General features: G+C 43.1%; 3 protein-coding genes across 38 annotated transcripts in view; 2 read left to right on the forward strand and 1 right to left on the reverse strand.

Annotated features, from left to right (window-relative positions):
• Nucleotides 1–3,168, forward strand: part of WNK1 (WNK lysine deficient protein kinase 1) — a 106,236-nt gene extending 103,068 nt beyond the window's left edge. For all 14 annotated transcript variants that reach the window (XM_071817457.1, XM_071817462.1, XM_071817460.1 and 11 more), the window contains one exon: nucleotides 222–3,168. In XM_071817457.1, the coding sequence (XP_071673558.1) occupies nucleotides 222–536 (315 nt within the window). In that variant the 3' untranslated portion in view covers nucleotides 537–3,168. The remainder of the gene's footprint in view (nucleotides 1–221) is intronic.
• Nucleotides 3,169–4,845: 1,677 nt separating this feature from the next.
• Nucleotides 4,846–24,563, reverse strand: RAD52 (RAD52 homolog, DNA repair protein). 6 transcript variants are annotated; one of them, XM_071817586.1, is made up of 12 exons: nucleotides 23,414–23,736; nucleotides 15,260–15,348; nucleotides 13,716–13,817; nucleotides 13,099–13,192; nucleotides 11,382–11,449; nucleotides 11,002–11,120; nucleotides 10,837–10,912; nucleotides 7,684–7,880; nucleotides 7,333–7,475; nucleotides 6,614–6,694; nucleotides 5,859–6,101; nucleotides 4,846–5,585 (listed from the first exon to the last, which is right to left on the reverse strand). In XM_071817586.1, the coding sequence occupies exons 1-12, from the start codon at nucleotides 23,460–23,462 to the stop codon at nucleotides 5,527–5,529; spliced, it is 1,320 nt and encodes a 439-aa protein (XP_071673687.1). In that variant the 5' UTR covers nucleotides 23,463–23,736; the 3' UTR covers nucleotides 4,846–5,526. The 6 variants fall into 6 exon arrangements, with proteins under 6 accessions (XP_071673687.1, XP_071673689.1, XP_071673684.1 ...); XM_071817588.1 differs by having other exon boundaries at nucleotides 7,333–7,469; nucleotides 23,414–23,732; XM_071817583.1 differs by lacking the exon at nucleotides 23,414–23,736 and adding an exon at nucleotides 24,381–24,563 and having other exon boundaries at nucleotides 4,846–6,101.
• Nucleotides 24,164–26,978, forward strand: part of ERC1 (ELKS/RAB6-interacting/CAST family member 1) — a 295,118-nt gene continuing 292,303 nt past the window's right edge. For 16 of the 18 annotated variants that reach the window (XR_011742041.1, XM_065859918.2, XM_065859923.2 and 13 more), the window contains exon 1: nucleotides 24,164–24,314. The gene's annotated coding sequence lies outside the window, so the exon portion shown is untranslated. Of the gene's footprint in view, nucleotides 24,315–24,439; nucleotides 24,522–26,978 lie in introns of those variants that run through there. The other 2 variants (XM_071817514.1, XM_071817518.1) reach the window with 2 other exon arrangements.

The following is a 26,978-nucleotide window of genomic DNA, read 5'->3' on the forward strand; positions in this document are numbered from 1 at the left end:
AACAACCCCAACAGTTTCTGTGTAGCTTGGACAACTGCTCTAGAAAACTGTTGGCTGTATCTTCAGTGTGCAGGACTGTATCACCTGCTGTGGATGGAAAAGGATAACTAAAGAGGGGGGCCACGATGTGTTTCTTGAGAACGGCTTGTGGACCAAGGGGTGAACCTGAGGTTTTGAAGCACAGTTGTGTAACTGTTCCTGGGGGTTGGGTTTTCTTTCAGGGCCCTGGAATGGCAAGAAAATTCTCGGCACCGAGTCAGCTCTGTATCTCTATGACATCTTCCCTGGGTGCTACGCCCATCTCTGCAGCATCAGCTACCTCTTTAGGTCCCTTCACAAAGGCCATGTGCCCTCCACAGCAGTACGGTTACCCAGCAGCGTCTTTCGCCGCTCCGTGGAGTGGGACAGGTGGTCCGGCACAGCCGTCGCTCGGCCAGTTCCAGCCCGTAGGTGCCGCGTCTTTGCAAAGCTTCAGCATCAGCAATTTGCAAAAATCAATCAGCAACCCTCCAGGCTCCAACCTGCGGACCACTTAGCCACGCTCGGAGACCACACTGGCTAGACCTCGGGACAGGACATGGGGAGGGAGATGGGGCCCTGTATCAACAACTAGTGCTGCAATGAACTGGTAGCTTGCCAGACGGGGAATGAATTTCTCTTTTCCAACCATTGCTGTCAACTCTCTGTAAAGGGAGTTTCCCCACACACTTTGAAGGGGGAGGAGGATGATCAGCATCCTTATGATGGGACAGTGCTTTTGACCAAGGGGTTCTGCTCTTGTTTGGAACAAGAGCTGTGAAGAGGAGTCACTGGGTCAGTTAAATGCAGTCTTGCTGTACAATTTTTCTGTGGTTTGAGGCTGAATCCACACGTGTTGAGGTGGGAGAGCGGGCTCCTAGCATGAGGCTTTAGCACGCTTCTCGTCTCTCCCTGAAGATCCAAGCCCGGGAGAAAAGCTGTCCAAATCCCCCTCCTCTCCCTCTCCCCAGTCATATCTGGCTCCGAAATGGTGGGGCACACAAATGGACTTGCAGTGCAGCCCGTGCTTGATAGGTCATTACTGCTTTAAGTAAGATATTAACAGCTTTGACTGCAGCATTAGAGCAATTTAAATTGTTTAAAAATTTTAAAAAGTTCCCTGCGGACATGTACTTACCATCAGTTTTGATGTGGAAACACTGTGATATATAAATGTTGTTGGACAACAGTAGTTTAAAAATGAGTGGAATATAGAGGGTTAAAAAAGTTAAAAAGAAAAAAAATGGGAAAAAAAGCTAGCTATATCCTTATACTTATTGGAGACACTTTAACTTTTTCCTTTGTATTTTCATTGTATTAGATAAATAAATGTGAATGTAAAATTGTATAAATTAATGTACTTGAATACTTGTCTGTTCTCCCAGTATGCTTGCTGGATATTTTAGTGCCTTGGACTTCTCTTGCTTCTGCAGTTAGCGTCGTCTTCCCAGCAGACCCCCAGGTGGACAGAGGGCAAGTTCAGAGGAGGCTGGATTGTTTGTGCCTCGTGACTGGGACACTCGAGTTGATTTAGTGACGCCGTTACTGCTTGGAGTAGGTGCGTGGAGGGGGAAGTCATGGAGGCAGCGAGTTGGAGCAACATTCTGTGTGTTGGGGAAACTTGTCCAGGTGGGCAGATTTGAAGTTGCTGGTGTGACAGGGGCCAGGTGGAGGCGGGACAGAGGGTTGTGGGTGAAGCTAAACCGGGACTAACCAATATCGTCTACAGAGGCAGGAGGTGTGGACTGGAAACAGAGAGAGGATGGGGAGAACGTGTATCTTTGGGAAAGGCCCAACTTAAGATGCAGTGTGACTCCACCTGCAAAGTGGTGAAGATGTTTGGTCAGGATATGACTTGAGGGAGAGGTGCCATTGCTTGTTGGCATGGGCTTGTCTGCTGGGATTGCTTTTCTTACTTCTTTTTTTTTCTTTTTTTCTTTTAATTTTTTTTTTTTGGTAAAAATCCATTTAAGCCAGGAATAGACTGTCCTGGTGTGACGTCCATTGCCGGCAATGGATGTACTTGAAACAGCCGGCATCAAAAAGTTTCCTCTGTCTTATTTGGAGGATTTACAATTTTGTTCACTCTTAACAAATTTCAAGCTGGTACCAGGACTGTAACTATCTTGTCACCTCTTTAGGAACTGTACTGTACCTTCTGCTTTAGTCATTCTCCCTTTTCATATTTAAAAAATACTGGTTTCCTCTTCAAAGTAAAAATAATACCAAGCCAGTATTTATGCAGTGCTGCAGAAAGCTGCGAAGGATGAGAGTCCTGCGTGCTGGTGCTGGGGAGCAGCTCACCGATGCCCTGGAAGCTGGTGCATCACAGAGATGTTAGTTGCCTGAATTTGTTTTTTTCGTGGAGCCTTAATAGAGAGATTGTCTGTCTGCGGATGTTCTCACTCTTACTTTTACAAAGAAACACATCAGATCCATTCCTTTCCTGTCACTTCTGTTTTTTTAACAGCAGTTTTGGCAGCGGGGGCAGGTACAGGCTGGAGAGGAATGAAGGGCTGAGAGCGAAGGCCAGTGGCAAGGTGGCTGGGCTGCAAGTCCCTGAGATGTGGAGGTTTGTTCTTTGTAACTGAGGTGCAGGCTAGAGCCATGGGGTAAGAGGGGAGGCTCATGGGGTAGAAAGTGGGGGTGCCCACGGCTGAGTGAGACAGAGAAACCCCCGCTGTCCCTCCCCAGGGACGTGGGGAGGTTTTCCGAAGCGGTGCGAGGGGAGAGGCGTGCGCTGGGAAACGGGAGCAGCGACAAACCCGGGGCAGTAGTGGAACATGGGGAATATTCATGGCAGGGGAACCGATCAGCTGGATGCAGCACATGGTTATTTAATTTTGATCTAGTGAGTTTGAGGTTGTTTTTTCACTTAATGTTATGCAAGAACTGGTTTTATTTACCATTGATTTTTTTTTTTTGTTTGTTTGTTTTGTTTCCCCCCCCTTCTCCTCCTGTGGATGAATAACTGAAGTCTAGAGGAATAAACTAATGCTACTGAACTGTTAAATTATTTTGTTTAATATTACACTTTGAGTATCTTTTTCCACATACAATCTGTTTCTGAATTACAAGCGTTTTCTTTACATTATTTAACAAATGTACACTGTAAAAAAATAAAAATAAAAAAAATAAACTGAATTGAAACTTTGGGCTTCCCTGGCCGCAGTTAGTTGTATGTTTTGCACTAAACTCAGGCACCGCGCTTCCTGCACGACTGCGCTTTGTGCTGCGATTTGTTTCCTTTGTAGAAACACTTAAGTCATTCAAATAAACCAAACCTGCTCTTGTTGAGCTCTGGGTTTTCTCGTTGAACAGCAGGTTCCAACTTCTCCATCTTCTTCCTGGAGTGATTTAACTGTTACCCGTTTATCACAGGGGAAGTACAAGAAACCCATTTAATGAGATTCTCCTCAAAAGCAGTTTATCAGCAGTCAGCCTTTGGCCTTTTAATAGAACACGCTGAAACAAGGTACAAGTGATTCAGAGAGTGGATCTTTGTGAGAGGAGGGGCCTGAGGGAAAGGGAGGGAGGTGTTGGGAAGGCCCCGTTCTGGGCACAGGAGAGTCCTGCTCCTTTCCTCTTGGGTCTGTACCCTCCTCTCTGGGGTGCTGAGAATAAACTTTTTAGTGTGGCTCTATAATACGAATTCCATCCCCAAATTTCCGACAGTGCCTGGTAAAGAGTGGAAGTATTTTACGGGGTCATTCTCGAAACAGCGGTAGACTTGCAGGAATTATTTGGTATTTCTAAACACTAATTGCTGCTGCATTTCTTTCCATTTTAAGAACAGCTTCTGTTATGAGTCATGCTGCGCAAGGCCTTAAAGGGAAAAAAAAAAGCTCCAAGTATAAGTTTTACTGCCTCCTTAAAAGGGACCAATCCTGGGAGACTTATTGCGGTGACTCCTTGGAAAGGAGGCACAGGTCCATTTGCACCGTTTCTGTAAAAAAGCTGATGCAGTTGCGTTTGTATGAGACGTCTGGAGCAGCCTTGAATACAGTAATTCTGAATGTCTGCACATTCCCTTCCTAACAGGTATCTGATTGCAGCAGCGAGTGCAATGACTCAAACATGTGGTATGTGTTTCTTCCCTGAGCTGTCCTGAAGGCAGCACTGAATTGGAGAGAAGTTAGTATGGTGAAATATGAAACCATTTTCTAGACGTAATCTATTACAGTGAATTAAAATCTGTCCTATCTTTCCATGCTGAAGTCAGTCCTTGTTCTTTGTCCTGTTGAGGAACTGGATAGCAGAGCATCTTCTAAGCAAAAAGGACCGATTAAGTGGTGAAGGTTAAGTAGGAGGAACAGGAATAAATGCTGAATACTTCAAATGTATTTACACGGGGGTTGCTTTAAGAGACTTGAACAGATAGAGCAGTGATGGCAAAGCATGGGAACAAGGTCCTGTTTGAAGTCTGACATTGATTTTGGGGTTGGATTAATCAAAGAGTTTGTGTGATGTATTTTTTTTTTCCAGGTCTAGCTCTAACTTCCAGTCCTGCAGTATCATCCTCCTTGTCTCAAGCACTGCACTTCTGAAAAATACTACTGTGTCCAGTTAAAGTACTGCTTAAAAACTCTTTATTTGACCTTCTTACTGGAAAGAACAGCTGTTGCTTTGCTCAGACGTTTAAAACCCACTTGCAGTTTTCCGTTGCCCAGATTCAAGAGAATGCAAAGCTGTACAGACGTGGTGGGAGCCTCTTGAGCTTCCTCCTCATAAAAGGTCAGAATATGTTTGCTTCTCTGAGTTTGTTAAACAGGAAATGAGTTGTAAAGATTTGAAGGGTATAGAGGCACAAACAGCTACAAGTGTGGATAGTTTTTCAAAATTTCATGTTTATTTTTATTTTGGAAGTTTGTTTAAAAACAAACGTTCGGCTCCCGTTCATTTTACAAAGGGTCCAAGCAAACCCTGCCCGAGGTGCAGCAGCCTCAGCGCACTCCTGACCCTGCTGCTGCTGCAGGGAATCCCACAGGGCTGCAGAATGAGCTGAGGAGGAACAACGGGCTCTGACCCCGTTTGCGCAGCTGCAGAGTGAACAGGTGAGCTGTGCAGCAGGGGCTGCTGCTGCTTTGCACGCTCAGCTGCGCTGAACAAGACCACAGCTCCTGGGCTTTGTCATCTGACCATTACCCACCCCCCTCCTCATTTTACTGAAAAATCTGTGTGCTGAAATGCAACACTGAGGGAGAAAGATGCTACAAATTGCATCTCATTTTAAATATTCTATTGCCATTTCAGGCAACATTTGTGTAATATCAGCTTGTAATACAGCCACAAGTCTAGTGCTGCAGAAGCACAAATGATTGCTCTTTCATCTGAAACATGTAATAACCTCGAAGTACATGAAGCTCTTGTTGGCTGTATTACGCTCTTCTGTGTTGCTTCACATACAGGAAAACCCATTAATGCGTTAGACTTCCTCACATAATTCGAACAGCCAACTCCAGTCTGCTGATGTAATCCAGTCTGGAGGTAATGACACCACCAGGTGTCCTACGTAGGTTCCAGCCTCCTTTTCTTCAAGCTTTGACTTCTCCTGTAGGGGCTGCACTCTGCCAAACAGGGAGACAGGGAGAAATGGAAGTTTCTTAAACCTTTTTTCCTGCTTCTAAAAGTGCTCCTCAATTATTTTTCTAGCTCTTCTTTGATAGGACAGTTGGATGGAAAAAACAGGTAGTTCTCCTAGCTCGCTATCACAGCATCTGCAGCCAGGTCCAAGGAAAGAGGAATGTTTCTCCCACTCTGATTTACTAATCCAGCAGCACTTCTTTCAAAGGCAAAAGCTGTTAAGACAGAACTTGGTTGTTTTTTTTGGTAGAACATACCTGGGCCATGCTGGTTGGCACAGCTGCCATTGCTCACGATTGCAGGAGATGGCTGCAGTTGTGCACGTCGATCAGAAGCTTTGTGGTAATTCATTCTGTAAGGTGTCCTGTTACGAGTTGTCATTTGATGACGTCCACGGGGTGTTTCAGGTGTCCGGTGTCCAGCTGCTGGGTCTGCCACTTTGTGACCCATTATCTTAAGATCAATGGTCTCCAAGGAAATGTCCCAAAGTTCAGGATCATCTAGAACGAACGCAAAGGTGATCAAAACAAAGACGACGCTATTGTACTACGGTAACTCCAGGTCGAGCCAGCTCTCTTCCTACAAGTGGTGGCCACCACAAAACTGAAATTGTAAAGCATGTTTTCTGTCAGCGCACAGCAGGGAAACAGCACTGCCCCTGGTCCTCTGGACTTAAACCATGTCCAGCCACTGTGGTGTGTGACCCAAACAGCCACGGTTATGTTAAGACACCCCTGACCCCCACACATGTTCTGTTTCTGTGCAATATCACTTGAGGAAAATGGTTTACTGAGGAGGTGTGACAACTCTACCAAAAAGCACAGTGTCCAGCCCTTGCTAGTGATGGACATAATGTCACTGCCACTTGAGCAAGGTTCATATTGCGACCGTCAGACTCATACCCACACTTCCATTATTTCACGCTCTTCAGAACTTGAACTTTTACGCTGTGTTCCGAGGAGCTGATTTAAACGCTACTGATTTAACAGGCTATTATCACTTTTTGGCTGACCTGCAAAGAACTCCTCTTCTATTGCCAGCTGCTGCTGTTCTGCTGTCGGAGTGCTGTGTTTTACAGGAGGATTGGATGTGGCTGGATGGAGGTAACAGAAGAAGAGATTAATATTGGAATACAGAAGAACACTTCTGCTCCTTTTTAACAGAGCATGAGTCTGAAATAAGCAGCAGCTGCCAACAGGTACCTTCTTTTTTTCCAAGAGCTGGTTATATTTTGGTAGCAGTATGTGGAACGGTGAGATTCTGTACCTGATGATGGCCAGTAAGAGCAACTGCACTGCTTTAAACTGTTTTTTAGCCAGTGTACACCACCCCCAAGTTCCTGCCTACCATATAGCTGTCCCAGCTTCCCCATGAGTAAAGAGCAACATATCAGTAGCTAATGCAACGTGGTTGCAACCACCTCAGGGAAGTGCTGCGGCCTCAGCTTGGGTGCAGCATGTTAATGGTACTCTCAACAGCCACTGTGCTGCATGGAGCTTTGGGGTCATTGGGCAGTTGCAGTTTTAATGATGCAGTTTTAAAGCTGATATTCCTGACACTTCAAGAACATTAGGAGGAAAAAGTACAATGATCCTCCTTGCTCTGGTCTCACAGGTGTGCCAAGAGAACAGTACAAAAAAAAATGCAACTGGCCGGGCTCCTGTATGGAGGGTAACACACGCCTGCCAGTAGCTGTCCTTGAAACTGACAATTTTTAATGCCAAGTCTTACCATGTTTGCTGCCAGGAGTAATTACTGGAGCCTGATGCTTTTTCTCCATCTGTTCCCGGAACTGCTGCTGTAGCTGCTTCTGTCGCAATTTACGCTGGTAAGTGGCATCACACTCAATGGCTAAGGAGTCTGTACTTCTGCCCCTCACCCCAAGTAAGAACAAAGTTAAACAGGATTTCAGAAATGACATTTTATGAAGAAAAAAACCCCAAAAACATAAACAATTATATCAAGAAAAATCCCTTAGACTTGCATTTTATGGCATCTTCCAAATTGGGCTGTTCACATGTTTTAAAAAGTACAGTAACTTCTAATACAGGTTATAAAATAAACTTCTAATAGCAGTCTCACCTGGAACTATTGGGCTGCTTCTGATCCACAATCACTACAGCAGCCTCTGTCTGACCAGGCTCACAAGTAGGTGCCATCTCACAGTGTTGTCTCCCTCCTGCTTTCTGCCTTTCCAAACAGCTATTGTATCTTGCTTTCTCAATTTCAGGCTCATAGTCCTCTCTTTTAGCTTTGACCAAATCTAACTCAGGGGGTGTCTGGTAAAGGAAAGATAAAAAAGGAAAAGCATTGAGAAATTTCCTTCATTGAGTTAATAAAATATGCACAGGCTTTTTCTATATGGTATTGTTGAAAAAATCTAGTTTGTTTGCTCTAAGTGGAATGGCAAGTTAGGAAATGGAAATGCATTTTCAGTACAAACTCATTCAGTTAGTTAATCACTGAATTCATGCAGCTTTGTGTTAGTGCAATAGTTCAGTGCTGCAGGGCAGGCAGCCCATGTCTCTCGGTACTGCGCTCCCTGCAAATGATTACAGATGCAGAGGATCGATGCAGAATTCTGCAGCTGCTCAGACAGTCTCACGAGTCTGTTGCTGAGTGTGTTTTGCCCGTTCCATTTTCATGCTTGTGTAAAAAGGCATGGCAGACCTTCACACAGCTCTGCAATCATGAGGTCACCGAGGAAGGCGCACCATTCTCTTTTTATTAAAGACGAGGTGGTTTGGCTCTGTGATTTTACCAATTTGTGGCAATGCTGCTAATAGACAAGAACCCCGGCAAAGCAGAGATCTGTGCCACCTTTGCCTGGCAAGGTGTCACCTTGGGTCTGCTCCCACAGGCTAAGTTAGCCAGGTAAAACTGCCTCACAGCTCTAGCCTGACTAGCAGAGGTCTGGTAAATCCTAGTTATAATGAAGGCAACTTTACTATGAAACTCCATGGCTCAGCAGTTGTACAAAGCTTACTTTTTCCCCAAAGAGCAAGGTAGGAGACTGCCTAGGAGCCTCCTGCTCCCAGCTGGTACACTTCAGGAGCCAACAAGATTAATATTGGTTCGTGAGGTGCAACCTCAGTAATAGCCAGGACAACTCCAATACTATGAAAACCGCGGTGGTACATCACAGCATACTTATAAATTATAAAAGAACGGGGTTAAAGTGTGGTTGTCACTGATGAAGATGTACATCACAGTTTCTTGTCTCTGTCTAGACCAAAGACCTCCTCAAGAGGCGTTTCTCCATGGTGTTGGTTACCTCAAAAGTTTCACTGTTTGACCTAGTGCTTCACAGAGTAAAAGTAACCGCAGCTCTTCCTTTGTACACTGAAAGCTAAGGAAGTAAGGAGTCTGAAAAGCAAAGCAAGATGTAATGTGATTTCTTGCTGTTCAGTAAGGATAAGAATCATATTATGGGAAGGAAAGTGTTCAAGTACACATCAGCTGTACTTCATACATTCAAGAGCCAGTAGTATTGTGTCAGCTATTTAAAACAAATTAATTGGAGTGTAGATCATCCTAATGTTATTCCTCATCTTCCAGTAGTCAAGTCAGGTACATCCTGCTGTCATAATTCAGTTGCAATATTCAGGTACCAACGCGTTTAGCCCAGGACTTGTGGGTGCCTGCCCTGCAGCCACCGCTGCCGGCTCCTTCACTGCACTGCCTGGGAAATTCAAGATTGGTTTTGTATATTTTGTATTATTTTCTCTATTTTATTGGTAGCATTAGTAAAGCATTTTTAACTTTTTCCAACTTGCAAGTCTCTCTCTCTCTCTTTTCCTCCTATTGCCTTTCCTTGATGGGGAGGGCTGGGGATGGGGGATGGGGGGTTAACAGAGCATCTGCCATGGTTTATTGTCACCCTCCAGTAAACGGTGACAGGGTGAAATACAGGAGGACTGTAAATTTTGTTACAGGGACCACGCTGAGTTCATTTTCCATCTAGCTGTGATGTGTATTAGGGCCTGGTAGAGTTCAAACATGGGTTAGTTGAAGGACAAAATAACTATCACTGCATATACTGACATCACTACTGTATGGATTTGGCTTAAAATTAAGTGAAAGGTCCAATCACAACAAGCAGCTTTGGTATGTTGTCGACTTGGTATTGTTTCTATGATATCCTGGGCCAGGCATATTAAAAAAATTATTTGAAGGAGGCAGCCTTTCTCATGGAAGAACGTCCTATTTTCTACCAGAGCTCTCTAAAGTCTAAAGAAAGATCCTTCTTCCTGCTGCCCAGTGGTTGACATATAGGCTGTCAGCTTGAGAGACTTCAGGACTAAATGAAATAGTCCTGATTTTGCAGGAACACCCAGAGGAGCTGTACCTGCTTTAGGGTAGGTTACACAGATAATAGATGTACTGTCCGCCTGTTCCTCTGCCCTGCTCGCAGCTTCTGGTTTTATGACCTATTACAGCAATTGGCAATTGTGTCACTGTATGCAGCTTTTTCTCATCCTTTTTTTTTTCTGATTCCTGAAAAAGTCCAGTAATAAGAGGAATATGTCAAGTATGATTTAAAAAATTAGTAATAGCAAATGGGATTTTGCTACCACTGACAAGGAGAAGAAACTGAGAGATTCGTTCTGGCTTTTGCCTTATAGAGGGCAAAAGTACACAGGAAAGAACATACACGCAGCCTTGACAGGTTATTCTTCCAAGGCCTTCCATTTCACCTCTGTGATGAATATATGACTTGACACTGGTACCACTGCTGCTGCACATTTAAAGCAGACATGGCCAGATGAGAGCGACGAACTGAGTTGCTACAACTGACAAAGCCTAAACAGTCTTAAGACTGCAGCACATGGAGAAAATGGTGCCTAGACTGAACTAGTTTGAACAGTTTAGTGCTTTCTGTGCTAACATTTAAACTGCTGTGAACACAGATGTACACGTTACTGGCACTGAACAGAGAGACTTGGATAACATGGCCATAAATGTCACGTGACATCTTGAGCAGGGTGCTATTTCTTCACCATAGTAACCCTGCTGCAAACAGTCAAAATTTAGAGTAGTTGTAGTAAAATGTCAGGGAAGAGCTCTGTAACAAACAGTTCACACAAACTAGCAGGCAAAGGCTATTGGCCTTATGGCTGGGAACATTCAGGGTTGAGATGCACTGATATCGTTATTTATAATCCTTTTAATCTGAAGGGCCAGGAGCAGCAGGCATATCTAGGAATCCCTGCTCTAACAGCCCACGTGCTGTACCTGACGCGGAAGTTTATTCACAGCTCGTAGGTAGTCTTTGTCCAGGATGCAGTTTCCAAGAGCGTTCCCAAAGCACCTGAGAAACAAGAGAGATCGCTGTGACTGAAAATAACACTTAATTCTCACTTCACTTCTGAAAACAAACAAGTACTGATCTTCACTTACTTGAGTGCCCTCTTCAGTCCATCTGTCACTGCCTCCTTTCGTGCCTTTTCTAGGGACAAGGCCTTAGACTTTAGGCCTTCACTGACTCCATACCCCACGTCTTCATGGTATGAGCCATCCTGCAGGAAGGTTTTAAAAATAGTAAGCATAAGGGAATTTCTGCACATACAGCACTTCTTGCTAGATGCTGTACTCTCTTAAGCCTGATTACTTGCTCTTAGCTGGTTGTTCTATAGCAAGGTCAATGTTTTGGACATCACTAGTTTCGCTGGTGTAATACAGTGCTCGAGAAACACAGTCTGACCTTATGCATGAACTTTTATCCATAGCTTTGGGCAATTGCTCAACTATAGACAGAGCAAACACAAAAATCCACTTACCTTAAGCTGAACTTTCACAAATGCACAGACTCCCACATAGAACCTGCCGTTGTTGAGGTCAACAAAGTCTGGTGGAGGGAAAAGTAACACCTTAAATAATACAAGAGACTTCTGAGCCACATTTAGCTATTATTTTGTCCTTTGAGGATACTCAGAAACCTGGACCATACTTACTGAATATGCCCAAGATGCCGTATCATCTTCTATAAAATGGAGCGTGACTTAAAAAACATGAACTCTAGTTTGAGAATGCTGACTTGTATATATGCTCTGGGCATGTTACGTGATACTTTCTGATTATTAGTGGCTAGACTTGCCAAACAATCCCACCCTGCTACTACATGTATAAACTTAAACATATGAAAGAAGGAAAAGTTGTAAATGTTACTTCTCATTCAGCTACATATGCTAGATTTTCAAAGCATAATATTTTTTTTCAGTGGGAAGGAAAGGTTTGAAGTATCAATTTACAAAACCAGTAATGGAAAGACAAACTGTTTTCTATTGAAGTAATCTCCCATTATATACTAGAAGTCTCTGGTTTGTGAAATTTTGCACAATGCTTTATAGAGGACAGACTGCCTAAAGCTTAACAGGTTGCAACACAACTCCCAATCCAGCAGCTCTAATCTACCTTATTTTACAGCAAAAGAAGTGCTATGTAATATACACAGGGCACTCTAGTTGCCAGTCTTGCAAGTCTGACGTGACATACGTCTGAAGCGAAATGCTTTGAAGTTCAAGTAACTGTACTCTGGGGTCCAAAAGTTCTTCTCATCTGGTTTATTTGTTTGATTGTTTTGTTAACCTGCTGGAGGTGCAAGCCCCTTTTCTACCCAGGAATTTTAAACCAAACGTAACAGAATCCTCTGTCTCCCAGTTTCTAAAGAATGACTTGTTATGGCATGATTTGAAAAAAGATAGATGTTTGAAGGATGTCAGTCCTCTCTTGACTGAAAAGGTGGGAAAAAAGAAGCGGTACAGAATAGACAGAAATTGATGAAGTAACTTGCTTTATGTCTAGAGTCTACCAGCCTGAGGCAAGAAAAGATTTCTGAAGGCAGGGGGGAAGGAAGGAGGTACATTTACACCGCTTTGTTGATATAATTCAACAACCATGTTCAGTCTAAGCATAGCAGATCTGCAGCTATCGATATGGAAGCTTTAAGATCACCTGAATACTATTTTCTTGAAGAAGAATTTTTCCAAAGCTTTCTACTGTAAAAAAAATCTCAGAACTAGGTATTGGCTAGAAGAAGAATCTGCAGGAAAAGATGGGTCCCTAAAAATTAGGAGAATATTAATTGAGAATATTAATTTATTAGACTATAAAAATTATAGGTGAGTATGAAAGTTGTGTCAGGGCTGCCGAGTGCTAAATAGTTTAATTGTAATTACTCTTGACTGTAGTCACTGAGTGTTCCCATAGAGAGCAGAAAACTTTTATTAGAATAGCTCAAGAATAATCTCAAACACACTTAGACAAATGACTATGACATATTCCAGCGCAAGATCTATAAAGAAAACAGAAGGTCCTCCATAATTCAATTTCTCTCATTCTTATCAAAAGCTAAGAGACCTGGAAATTCCATATGCCTCTCCCCATGTTCTTTGATCAAATTCTAGGATTGATACCCTGGTCCTTACCAGAGAGACTTTTCCTTCAGGGCCTCACAGTGAAACAACAGGAAATACTTCACCCTCAAGAGATACTTACCAACATTCTGCTGAGTGACTGAATGAGCCCAGCCATTGAAGCCAAACATTTCATTGGCCAGACTGATCACTTTGTGACCCTCAATGTAACAGACCTGAAAAGAAAAGCGTAGATACATAAATATATATACACATGTGCACACATCTATACCTGCTTTTTCCTACACTGAGGAAGCCCAGCTAAGTTCAAGGTTTGGATAATGTGAATAAAAGGATGACGGTGCAGCTTTAGGTTGACCCTCTTCCAGCAACTGTGATGGGGTGTTAACATGACTGACAACAAAAAATATTTAATTGAGGGAAGGCAGAGCTCGTGGGCACTGAAGAGGGTAAAATGCAGTCTATGTTATATAATGTTTCATATATTCCAGTTCTGGGAAAAAGTGAGAAAAACATCTAAATGCTCCACAAGTAGATAAGTATTCCCTTGTAAAGGACGAAGCACTGAATCATAGAATATGCCCTGAGTTGGAAGGGACCCACAAGGATCATTGAGTCCAGCTCTTGTCCCTACATATGACAACCCCACAGTTCACACCATGTGTCTGAGTGTTATTGTAACCTTTTTTATCCCAGAAAAAACTCTGAGTTGAAACATCTATGCATGTTTTCTCATACCTTTTGTCCTCCTCCAGCTTGCCGACTGCTGATATATTCTGGACCCAGTCTCTGACGGAGAGCATGCTGGATAGCTTGGTATTCACTTGCTGTGTATTGATACTTGACAAAAACAAGGTAAGATAAATCTTCTCCTCTCACTATTTGAGCTCCCCCTGTTCTCTTAATATTGCTTCTTTATCCCATTTTTCCACATACAGTCCTTCCAAGAGGCGTATGATCCATTTTCAGAATCAGGATGTAACGGACAAGGAAAAGACCTCAGGGGTGTGTGTGTACGTTACATTTGTGCACTGAATTTTTTTTTTTCTCTTACTCTTGAGGTATATGTATACAAGTATTAATTATTGAGCTGTAGCAATTATTTTTCATTTCCCCTAACCATCACTTACATCAGAAAAACCAAGATGAGCCAGGACTACCAGTATCCTACTGAAATCTTAATGCAGTCATAACCCTAGTCAAGGCTGCCAGGAACACACACATGTAAGCTCGTATTCTACCACTCAAAAATAAAATATAGTATCTCTGTGACCAACAAGAGAATTGTATTTAAAAACCCCAACCTTACTCTACTACCGTATGGCATCAGGACAGAGAAGACAGCAGCTCAAGGAAGCAGTCAAAATAGGAATTTCTTGAGGAGTGCTCAGCAAATTCCACTAATGCAGAGAAGGTCCTTTGGATAACTCCACCATCACTGAAAACCTAATGTTGTAACTTTTGCTCCTTGTTTTAGTAGAAATAGAATTTAAAATCTGTAGAGGTTAGAGAAGCCTAAATGCATATCTAAGGGTTCAAGCACTAAAAAGCTTGTGTCGCTATGCTCTGATGAAGAACCGAACAAAGGTTTTATCACCTAAATCATAAGTGTGGTGTATGTATGCATTGGCTGTCCTATCATTCAGCAGAACACAGAATTCAGAGTGTGCGCCATGGAAGTTCCAATGCCTGTGAAATCTCTCTAATTTGTATTTGGTTCTATTTAAACTTCAAGGAATAAGTTTGTCTTTTTCTGACACAAAAATGCAAGCCTGTAACCAAAAGGCATAAGGAAAAAGGGAAAGTGCACGTGCCTATGCCATATTCAGGAGCTATGTATAAATGTCTATCAAGGAGAAGAGAATTCACCACCAAAAAGTCTGTTCAGGCCAAATACTTTTTCTTTTTCCCAAATTATTTTAATTTTTAAAAAATCATTCCTTAATAGCTGAGAGTAGCTGACTTTTCTGAACCAGTACTGAGAATGTGTGTAAGCATGATCCAGGCCATCTGGGAATGAGAGAATTGAATGAACCCCATTTTTAAGGAACAAAATTAAAAACCTTTTGTGAAGAACCTAGGGCAATTTATTATAACTCAAAACATGCCCAGGCTATCTCACCAAGGAAAATGTAATGTACAATTAGGTATAGCATAGCTAGAGTAATGGATGTGTCTCCAGCCTTACTGTATCCAACTTTAACAAGAGTAAATATGCAGAGCAGATTTCCAGAAGTAAAAGCATAAAACTTCTATTTCCCTCTTGGGCAAAAGGAACTGACCTGTCCAAAGCAAGCAGCAGAACCGCTAGTGCTGGAACTGGTGCTGCTGATGTGGCTTTCGCTGTCTTTCCCTTGACTTTCAGGCATCCCTAAAGATAAGAGAAAATACAAACACTGAAGACAAAAGAATCAACAGTCTGTATGAAGACAAGCCAAAAATCTGTTGAAGTCCACTCTGCAGTGAGAACAACAATATTCTGTAATAAACGTGTTGGACATCACAGTAATATTATACTTCCCACTCCATGGAATTGCTGCAGCCCCAACTGGAAATTTGTTTTCTGATGTTGTTTAAGAACCATCAAAACTTTTCTTCTTAAATACATTGCACTATTTAGGCAGAAATGGCTGGTTTCATCCTAGAAGCAGAAGCATTGTTCTGGTCTTCCGTCCATAAAACCAACGAGGGTGAGCCTAAATTAATTTAAATTAGTGAAACCATTCTTTTATTTAAAGAAGAAGTAAACTATCTTTGCAAGTAAACCAATATAACTCAACAGCCTCTGGATCCAGCGTAAGATCAGAGAAAAGAACAAAAAACTAATGTTTTGAGTCTTTATTCTAAGCTGGTTACAAATTATATGGTGTGTTTTTTTCCGTTCAGATAGGACAAGGATAGGTCTCAAGTTGTGCCAGGGAAGGTTCAGATTGGATAACAGGAAAAATCTCCTCACAGAAAGGATTATCAAGCATTGGAACAGGCTGCCGAGGGAAGTGGTGGACTCACCATCCCTGGAAGTGTTTAAAAGAACGTGTAGATGTGGCATTTAGGGACATGGATAAGTGCTAGAGTTAGGTTACGGTTGGACTCGATTTTAAGGGTCTCTTCCAACCAAAATGATTCTATAATTCTGTTCTATTCTGAATGTGAATGTGTTATACCCTTCTAGGTAAGGAAAACCAAAATACTTCTCTCTGTCAGATTCTTCAGCACTGTCTTCCTAGATCGCTTTCAAGATGCATTAATACTTTGACTGATAAAAAGCAGAGGCAACTTTCTAAAATTGTATTTATCTATACCCTGACTTGCCAGACTTTAATCTAGATTACTGTTTTGACTGTAATCATACTGTCTTGTGTTACGATGGTATCATACAAACTATGCAGAGTTGAAAAACACACAGAACCTGGAAGAATTTTAAGAAGTTGCACTGATAATTCAGTAGATGGCACCCTTTTCCAAGCCAGCATCCAACAGCTCCCCAGTATTGTGTTACCTCTCCACTGCCCCAGGAGAAGTGGTCTTGCCCAGAGCTTCTACGACCTGTGTGCGAAAGAGCTGCAGCAGCACTTTTGTCTAAGCCCACAGAGACGATCTTCTTTATCAGAAGGGGACACCCCTGCTCTGTTGTATTTGCAGAAATGCTGAGTTCAAGCACGAGTCTATCACTAAGACTTTTGTGTGCAATACAAATACAGGACAAGTCAATACGCATACAAGGCAGCTGGAGGTGTCAAAACAATTTGAGAAAGTCTAAAATTCACAGTAGACAGTGTTATTTGACAGTCGGTCAGAACTTGGATAGTATTATGTTTTTCTACTGTACTCCAGGTTCAGTACTTTTTAAAACAAGTTGTTTTTCTAGTCCCTAAACAAGTAAGCCAAAGTTTCATGAGAACTTGGCAAACAATTTTCAGAAAAAGGATAATAGCTGTTTCCTGGGAAAATATGAGCACTGGTAATTATGCTAAATTATATAATATTAAATATCGATATATATACTTTTATTTATGTATTATTATTATTTAGTTATATAAAAATATAGCTAAAATTCTCCTTAATTTTCATTGGCTATAATTATTCATCTCCAGTCCAAAAGTTGTACGATTGTACAGTGTTTATACATTTGAATGTACCAAAAGGTTCCTGCAACTTGTGATAAATCCATTTCATTTTGGAAGAGAATATGTAGAAATTAATATTACCAGGACGTACACTTGTGATTTAAGCAAGCTGCTGCCCATGCTAACCAGAGTCCATTGCATCCTGAGGGAGACAATTACAGAGGAAAAAATAGCATCTGCAGTGAGTGGCAGAAGGAGTCAAAGTCTGAACAGCACCAGACTTTTTTCGCCCACTCTAAGCAGCCTCAATCAGATCTTAATTATTATAAAGCCCCCGGGAAAAAAACAATGCATGAAATGTGTGTCTTTGCTTACATAGCCCTATTGCCAGTTTGCCACAAATCTTTATGCACAATAGGTGGACGGCATTTGGAAACAAAATGCTTTAACTGAAACCAGTATTAAATCCCTTTTTACATGGCATGCACCATGTCAGTCTAAATTCTCTAAAGAGATACATCGTTAATGAAGCTTTGAAGAAGATACAGTAATTTATTCTAAATGAGAATGAGGAAACGTGGGATTCCACTGAAAACAGCTTCACATCATATGGTTCTAACTCAACAGATCAGGTGCCACTAGAGACTACTAGCACTGTGCTTCTTTGCAATAAACAGTTTTAAAACATGTCAGTGCTTTGTATTCAAATTATGTGTTACTCTACAGCTTATGTGAAGGAGACAGATGATGCCAGTTTAATTTCAGGCTTTGCCTGTAGGAACAATTTGCTTTGGTAATGAGCCTGGTTTAAACCAAACTTTCTAGTAGAGCAACATGGCGTTTTTTGTGGGTTTTTTTTTTTTCAATCCCGTGAAGTGCAGCACAGCAAAAGCCTTGCATCTCAAAGCAATTGTCTGAACATCAATTTCAAAATGATTAGAGAAGGAGTTTGGAAGAGAGAAAAGTTAATTTTGCAAATGGAGTCATAAATCCACCTCAACACCAGAGCCAGGAGCTAGGCAAGCCAAAGAGCTTCCATTGCTCAGGAGAATATTGTTCCCTCACTGCCCCCCATCCCCACAACATTTTAACTTGCATGAAACATTAATACTGAAGCAGATACTCTATTGATGAGAGTACAAAAGAGCCTCAAACACCCTCCAGGGCCAAGACAGTGTGAGGAAACTGCCTGGCTTGTAAAATGGCATTTAAAAAGCCACATTTTCAATCCATCTTGAAAAACTAAAAAATTAAAGTTCAAATACACTTGCTCTGTATGCAGGATGATAAAAGTAATTTATCATCAGTTTAAAGACACCTAAGAGTTACAAGTTATTACCTCTGTGCCTGCCACCATTATTTGTTATTTACAGGGAATTATTTTCCGTTTAGCTGGTAATGTTGTCAGACAGTTTTCTTATCATTGAGAAAAAAACACACACAAGGGTACAGGTGTTGCACTGTGCTCTGAAACATTACCTTGATAGACTAGAACGGGAAAAGAATCTTAACAGCTTTTACTGCTGCCATAATTTGATTTTGTGGTGTGTTTTTTTGTTTGTTTGTTTGTTTTTGTGTTTTGTTTATTTTTTTCTTTTGTTGTTGTTGTTGTTGTTATTGGTGGTGGTGGTTTTGGCTTTTGTTTTCTTTTAAATGTCGTTAACACAAAACCTTAAAATTTGAACAAATTAGGTACACAATCAGAAAATTGGCTTTTTTCAGAAACTGGATATGAAGTACTGATTTTCAACAGCCCTCTAGAAGTAGGTATTTATTTGTATGGCAGTAGTGAATAGAGCAGCTGCTGAGAAAGATCTGGGTGTTTACACAAGTTCCCATGTAGGAAATAAACTAATCTTCTAGAACAGATAAGCCTGAATTTAATCTGTTCAAGTACAACTACTGCTGCAAATTACTGCAGCAACACCTTCAACTTATGTGACAGTATGTGTATCTTCTAATTTTCTAAATTAACACCTCCTCACACACCTTTCTACCCTATTGTCCATTACCCAAGAAAAGAGATTTTGGTGCTAAATCATCTCTTTTCCTATCATTTCCCCTCTGTCTTGACAAACTAGGTTTTTGAACCCTGCACTGTGCCTTAATCCTGTGCTAGGAGTGTCAATCCCTGGTTCTCTTCACATATAAGGTAGAAGCAGGCGGTCTTGCATCACTTCAAAATAGTTTGCATACCATGAATCATGTAAATACCACAAAGTGGGAAACGCTCAGCTAGAAGATGGGTGTTTCAATAAATTATTGTAGCATCACACCATCATCTATAAGAGATGAATTTAACATAGACTGTGAACTTTTGGAGGGCTTTTCATTCAATCTCATCCTTCTCTATATTTTAAGTTTCTTTCATAGTGAAGCTTTGGTTTGCTGAGTAAAAATCTTTAACATTCTTTCAACAAATGCAATTCCACTGAGCCCATCCAGAGCAAACAGCTATGCATGTAGCAACAAGTGATTTAGTAAGCACTAAAGATAATACCACATATTTAACCTAAGGTTCATATTGCTCTAACAAAACATACAAAAAACTTTAAAAGTTTTATATTTCTGCGGCGTATTCTCTCATCTGGGAACTCTGAACTATTTTATAAGTTGATTAACCTGTTATGCAAAGGCTGTTTTACCTAACACTGAGCTGAGATGTACATTTTTCAAGTATAATGGGGCAGAAATTCTTAATCAAGGCAGGTCTGTCCTGTACCACAGTTTTCAAAGAGTGGAAACCAGATTACGAAATCGATGTGAGAAAATGGCATACAATATAACCCTTCAGTTTTGACATCTGATAATATCTCTAGGCAAACAACCTTAATGATTTGAGAAAACTGAGGTAATGTTCTGTTAGCTTCAACAGAACAAAAAGATATTCAGTGTTTTATAGGTTAAACAATGAAATGTATGAGGAGGTCAGGAAACTGGGTAACTATCATGGACTAAAGGTGGCCACTGATGCTTGCCAATACCACACTGATGCATCTTACTGGTATTGATTCAGGCCACTTGCTATAGCAAGAGAATAAAAAGGTGTAATATAGAAAGTTGGTGTTATCTGCAGTAGTTTAAATATATTTGCTTTCAAGGCATACAAACAGCACTATAACAATTTCTCCTCGGTTATGGCACGTGTCAGATTTGACATAAATTCAAACAGTCCCACTTATTTCAGTGGAATCTATATGTATGGCTCCAAAAGCAAAACTTAACCGTCAGATTTATCAGGCAGTACTATGTTTGCTTTTGGTGTGTCTAGGACAGTGGTGTCTAACTCATTTTCACCGAGGGCCACATCAGCCTCGTGGTTGCTTTCAAAGGGCCGAATGTCATTTTAGGATTGTATAAATGTAAATACTTCTGTGTTTACACAGTTCTAAAATGACATTGGGCCCTTTGAAGGCAACCACGAGGCTGGCGTGGCCCCCGGTAAAAATGAGTTTGATGCCTCTGGTCTAGGATGATGGTATCCTTCCTGCACAAAATAAAACCCACTAATTATGGTTACACCTTTTACTAATTAACACTTAATTGAACACAGTATAAAGTTCTTTTTCCTTATCTTTACACAAGCTTAGCAGAATAACATAGTGCACTTGTGGGTGAATGTTTCTATTTAAGAATGTTTGAATACCTCCAACACCTGAAACCAAGCCTACCTGGTCAATTCCTGCATTTTTGGAACACAGGATGAGAAACTCATCTCCTTACACATTATACTGAGTTTCCTGTCATAACAGCCTTTATACAGTTGCCACAAATTCATCAAACATCAATATATCTATTGAAGATTGTTTTAGGACCCTACTTCCCCAGCAATTACACATCTAACTCCATTCCAAATTAGATAGTTTAATGCATATGTTGCTGTGTTTTAGACTGCAATTTTGCTGGTTACTCCTCCAAACATGTTCCTTTATAGCAGTTATGTGTAAATTACATCTCTCCTACACAATGTTGTTCACTGTTTTAAAATTCAGCATCCATTGTCACTTTTGCCTTACAAAGGGGCTACAAAATCTCATTAGTTAAAAAACGCATCAATAGCACCTCATGAAACAGATCATACCAAACAATGCTAAATTTGAAATAATTTGCTTTTAAGAATATAATTACTACTTAATTTCTCAGATTACTTCATTTCTTTGCATCAATACACAATTTTGTATAGAAAATGTTTCATTAAAGGTATCAACTGGTACTGCTTCACAAATAATCTTTCAATGATGTTATAAAAAAAATTGCCACAACAACAAATGAGCAAGGGTTGTAGTAAGAGGTGCTCTGTTTTATTGCACCGAGGGGTAGAACTGAAGAAAAATGAGAAACAACTTGTCTGGAAAATGAGCTCTTTCCCAGGTGTGAAACGGTAACACCTCACAGATTAAAAAAAAAAAAACAAAACAAAACACAAAAACAAACAAACAAAAAATGAACAATGCACCCTTGAACAACTAGTTTCACATCTGCAGACAGAATAAAAGGAAAAGAGCTTGTTCTGGAGACCAGAACTGGCACAAATATTACTCAAATATCGTAAAATATTTATGTGGGTACTTGTTTCTAAAAGCCTATCAGGCTGATTTATAACCACATCATTTATGTATGAGCCACTTTAGTCATTGCAAGATAAAAAGAGCAGGCTTTTTAACTCGAGTAATGGTTTGGCACTTAAAGGCTGCCTGTCCAATTGTAACTGTAGAAAGCCTGTAGTTTTGCCAAATGCAGTTACTAGACAAGAAATTAATCCAGGCTGGAACCTAAAACACCTGAATTCTGTAGGAGCTGTGGGAGATCTGTCAAACTGCATATCATAAAAAACATTGTGATTACAGGCACAGATGACACTTCTGGCAGCAAGGCCTTATTAACCTAACACACTAACTATTATACATTACCAGAAAAATCTAAAGCTCTCTGTTTTTCTGTTTTGCCCCAGGTTGACACTATTTATTTTTAAATTGAAAACCATTTATATTTGAATTTGACAGAAAACTTCAGGTATGGGCAAGCCTGTATCTATTTTCATCTTTCTTTCTTCTTAGACAGTAATACAAAATATCCCTTTTTGGGATGCTTTAGGCTTCACAGAAGGGCTTGTAGGTTTAATAGTACAGATTTACCTGCACTATATTATTCTTCAGAAAAATAATTTTAAATGGATTCTGTGCTTCTACAGATGAAAAGGAAGTTCAGGCTATTGGGACCTCTATGTATGTCAGCTATTGTGAGAGGTATAAATTATTGTATTTTTTGCAACAAGATATTAATTGAAATAGTGACAATTTGCACAGAATCATAAAATAGTTTGGGCTGGAAGGGACCTTCCAATGTCATCCAGTCCAACCCCACTGCCATGAGCAGGGACATCTTCAACTAGATCAAGTTGCTTAGAGCCCCATCCAGCCTGGCCTTAAATGTCTCCAGGGATGGGGCATCTACCACCTCTCTGGGCAACCTGGGCCAGTATTTCACCACCCTCTTTGTAAAAAATTTCTTCCTCATGTCCAGCCTGAATCTCCCCTCCTTTAGTTTAAAACCATTACCCCTTGTCCTGTCGTAACAGGTTGGGCTAAAAAGTCTGTCCCCATCTTTCTTCTCAGTCCCTTTTAAGTACTGAAAGGCCACAGTTAGGTCTCCCTGCAGCCTTCTCTTCTCCAGGCAGAACAACCCCAACTCTCTTAGCCTGTCCTCACAGAAGAGTTACATGTCAGTAACTGTATCATCTTTCAGAAGTCTTACAGATCTATACAAGTTAGTATAACCTGTCACTTCAGTGAGCCTGGGAATATGGCTAAGGAAGTCAGTGTTGGGTTTGGCTACTTACACCCTGAAGTCACCAAAAATCAAACTAGAAAGATTTCTGAATAATAATTTGCTCTGTCTGCCTGGGTGAAGGCTCAGGCACAGCACGCTGGAAGGAGCATCTACCAGGGAAACCCAAGTTTGCCCGTGGTGCAGGTGCCAGCCTCAGAACCACCTTTGTGGGAACCCTGTGGGCTCAGAGGGGTTTGTTACTCATTAATGTTTATAAATACGTAAAGGGTGAGTGTTATGAGGATGAAGCCAGGCTCTTCTCAGTGACAACCAATGATAGGACAAGGGGCAATGGATACAAACTGGAACACAGGAGGTTTCACTTAAATATGAGAAGGAACTTCTTCACGGTGAGGGTAACAGAGCACTGGAACAGGCTGCCCAGGGGGGCTGTGGAGTCTCCTTCTCTGGAGACATTCAAAACCCGCCTGGACGCCTTCCTGTGTAGCCTCATCTAGGTGTTCAATCTCCGACAGGGGGATTGGACTAGATGATCTTTTCAGGTCCCTTCCAGTCCCTAACATTCCGTGATTTTATTACCCGAGGAGAGCCGCGCCGCGTCCCGCAGCCCCAGCCGCCGCCCGCTCATTCGGCCGGGGCTCCACACGCCGCAACTCCACGGCAAGGGGAGCCGGCGCCTTGCCACCGAGGCAGCTGGGGAGCACCCCCCGAGGAGCGGGGGAGTCGGCAGGAAAACAACCGCCGTACCGGGGCACCCAAGAGTCCGAAGGCGGCCCCACCCCGGCGCAGCCGACCGTTTTCCCCGGCGCGCGGGTCCCTAAGGAAGGCCCCGCCCCTCGCGCGCGCTGCGCCCACCCGGAGGGGCCGTGTCTGCTCCCGGCTACGGCCCCGCCGCCACCGGGAGAGGGGAAGGGTGCGCTTCCCGCCCAGCTGGCCCTGCGGCCGTGGGCCGCCGGCCGCAGTACCTGGGCTGAGGGGCCCGTCTCCGTGTTCCAGCAGCACTTCGGAGTTCCCGCCCGGGGAGGAGAAAGGGAAAGACGGGAGGAGCGCTCGGAACGGCAGCTACGGCATGGGAAAGGAGTCAAACTTCCTGCGGCTGTGCTAGGAGGTGACGTAGCGCCGGGGCTGCCGAAGGCCACGCCCACTTTGGCGGAGGGGCGGTGCAGGCGGAGCGGTGCCCGGAGGAGCCCGCCCCCGGGTCGAAGGGAAGGGAGGGGGAGGGAAAGGGAACCCCGGCTTGTGAGCGCGCGCCGTGGGCGGGACGCCGCGCGGCCCGTAGCGGGGCGGGTCTGCCGGGCGTCACGCTTCGGCGGCGGCAGGGGCGGGGCTTGTATGTCTCGCGCCGGGGGCGCGGGAGGGAGTGGGGGAGCTCGCGCGCGAGAGGCGAAGGAGGCGGCGGCGGCGGGTGCGGAGCCGACCCGACCTGGCTGGGGCGCCGCCGCCCGCTCCCCGCTCCCTCTCTCCACGGACTGACAGGCAGGTGAGGGGCCTCGCTCGGTATGGGGGCTCGGAGACCGGGGCGATGGGGGGGGGTCAGGTTTCTTACCGGCCGCTGGGGGGAGCCAGGGGCGGGGCGGGGCCTCCGGGAGCCGGTAGCTGCGGGCAGTCGCCGGGCTGGGCAGGGGCTGCGGCGGCGGGGCAGGGGGCGAACGGCGGCGGGGCCTGTTGCTGGAGAGCTGCTGCTCAGGTGGGTCCAGGTCCGGCGGGGGCTCCCTCGGGGGCTGCGTGTCCTGTCGGCCGGAGAGAGGGGGCGCCCGGGCGCGGCCGGGGGGGTGGTGCGGGGCCTCGCCCCTACCGGGCCCCGCGCACGCTGTCACCGCCCGGGGGCTGGGCGGCGGCAGCCCAGCCCCGGCCGACCCCGTCCGGCTGGCCGGCCCGCGGGGACAGCGGCGGGGACGGCCACATGACCCTGCCCGGCGGCAGCAGGCGAGCGGGCCCGCGTCCTGCCGGGCGCTACTGGCGGCCGTGGCGGGGCGGGCTGCGGGGCGCTGGGGCGGGTTCGGGTTTGGGTTTGCCCGGTCCAGGAGCTCCGTGTGGTCTCGCCGTTCGCGTTCCGTATTGTGGTTTTTCCGCCCCTACTTCTTCAGTCTGTCCTTGGGAAGCGCTCGCTTTTGTTGTCTCAGTCACATCATCTGAGGTAATGGTGATCGGTGTCTTTCTACCTAGACCTTGTGGTGGTGTTGGATTTTTTTTCTTTTTTAAAATTTTTTTCCGTATGAACACTGAACGATCACGTTTCATTTATTCTATTACATTTGCTACAAAGTAAGTGTTAGCTGACACGATGCTTTGTTTCTGAATCTGCTGCCATCCTGAAGCATGTGTCAGGAATTACCATTTTTCCACATCTGTCTCGTTTGTATTGTGAGCTCTAAATCTTAATGATGAAATATACCATTTATTTTACATGGAATGTTGCATGCACATTGGAATTCACGTTGTTGCTCATGCCGACATGGTGTGAAATAGTTTAAAGTGAAACAAACCCCAATGAAAGTGGGAGAGATTAGGAGAGCTGAAGAAAACACATAAAGAAACACTTATGGAGATGGCGGTGGGGGAAACAGTACAGAAGCCAAGAGAATGAAGGCAAATGGATAGAAATAGAATTGGTCCAGAGAACAGTGTATGTTTAACACTTTATCCAAACTCATTTTGGGGGCACACTGATGCATGCAGGGTGGTTGTAGCTGGATAATACGTTATGCCAAATCCAACAGGTTGTAACAAAAAAAAAAAGAAGTTGTCTAGTTTGACTGCAGGGTTGTTATTCTTAAACAATGGCCAGTTCAGCTAGGATGTCTACAGCAGTAACCTTCACCAGCTGCCTGCCCTCTTTTTCTCCCGGAGGTTACTGCATCTATAGCAGTAGGTGGTTGAACATACGTCTCCTCCTCAGCTACTGCAAGCTACAGCCTGACACATTACTGTATTTTGTACTGAAAACTGCAGCAACTCAGATGTGTGCCCCAATTCAGAGTCACTTATGAGTCAGCACCCTCACAGCCATATGAAGTAAGATTTAAAGAGAAAAATCACTACTGTGCCCATGCCCAGTAATCAAGTATTTGACTAAACCACTAGTTATTAAATAATTGAGGCAGCTGTACTGAATGCAGTTCAGTTCTGAAAGCATAGTTCAGAACTTGATCACAGAACAGCAGTTCCCTGAATAGTCAAGGATGTGACTTTTCTATGTCATCTAGAAATTTGCAATTGTCTGATGCTATCAAGCTGCAAGAGGGGCTGCAACTTGAAAAAAAGTTTGAAATCTGTTGGGTAAAACATAAGTTTATCATTATGTTTGATTTAATTTGAACTTTCTTGATGTTTTCGGAGAAACAAATATAGGTGTAATCAAATCACTGTAAGGATGTTACAGGTTTTCTTCAGTCTGGGTTTCTGTTACTTGGGCTATATTAAAGCATCTTGTATTTCATAAGTCTTAGCATTATTTCTTTGATCCTGTCACGAGCTTTTATGAGAATCAGTTCACATAAATTTTCATCTCTAACATCTGGCTAATGGCCTGACTGGCAAAAAAAGCAGGTTTGGTATTTATGTGTCTTGTATCTTTTTAATGAGTTGCAAATCTTGACCGTGAAAGAGACCTAGTTTGTGTTTTGTTGCTTTTTTTTTTTTTCTGATCTGCCGCTTTCTCAGTTATCTATGTTGCTGTATAAATAGAAATGCTTCACCATGCTATTGTAGCCAGTGCGTGAGTTCCTTGCTATTATTCCTTATTTTGTGAAGCAGGATGCTCTCCCATTGTTACCCCTTCTCCCCTCACCCCTCCCTATTTTCAAGCCTGTTCCCCCAAAAGCCTTTTTTGTACGAGAGGTTTGTTACAACAATTACTTGGCTAAACCTCTTGAAATTTGTAGTATGTTTAGAAGGTCTGGTTTGTTTTATCCAGGTATGTTATGCTCAGAAGTGTATGGATGCATGCATGCAGCTTTTTAAATAATGAGACTGATTGCTAGAATCAAGAAACAACAATATGTGTTTCTGAACCTTGCTGGCTCCCCTGCCATGAGAGCACTCTGGGTGATGAGGCTTCTTTCAATTAGTGCCTGTTTAAGCCAAGAGTTAACTCTGTGGCGTGCAGTGGGCTGCCATATGGCAGTGGTAGAGCACAAGATCC

This window comes from Patagioenas fasciata, chromosome 1 (genome assembly GCF_037038585.1).
Source record: "Patagioenas fasciata isolate bPatFas1 chromosome 1, bPatFas1.hap1, whole genome shotgun sequence".
NCBI lineage: Eukaryota > Metazoa > Chordata > Aves > Columbiformes > Columbidae > Patagioenas > Patagioenas fasciata.

Coding starts and splice junctions, on each gene's coding strand:
- RAD52 (XM_071817568.1), bottom strand. CDS start 23,462: ATGAGCGGGCGGCGGCTGGGGCTGCGGGACGCGGCGCGGCTCTCCTCG. Junction 11,121..11,381: donor TTGTGAAAGTTCAGCTTAAG/GTAAGTGGATTT, acceptor ACCTTCCTGCAG/GATGGCTCATACCATGAAGA. Junction 6,102..6,613: donor AGAAGAGGAGTTCTTTGCAG/GTCAGCCAAAAA, acceptor CGTTCGTTCTAG/ATGATCCTGAACTTTGGGAC.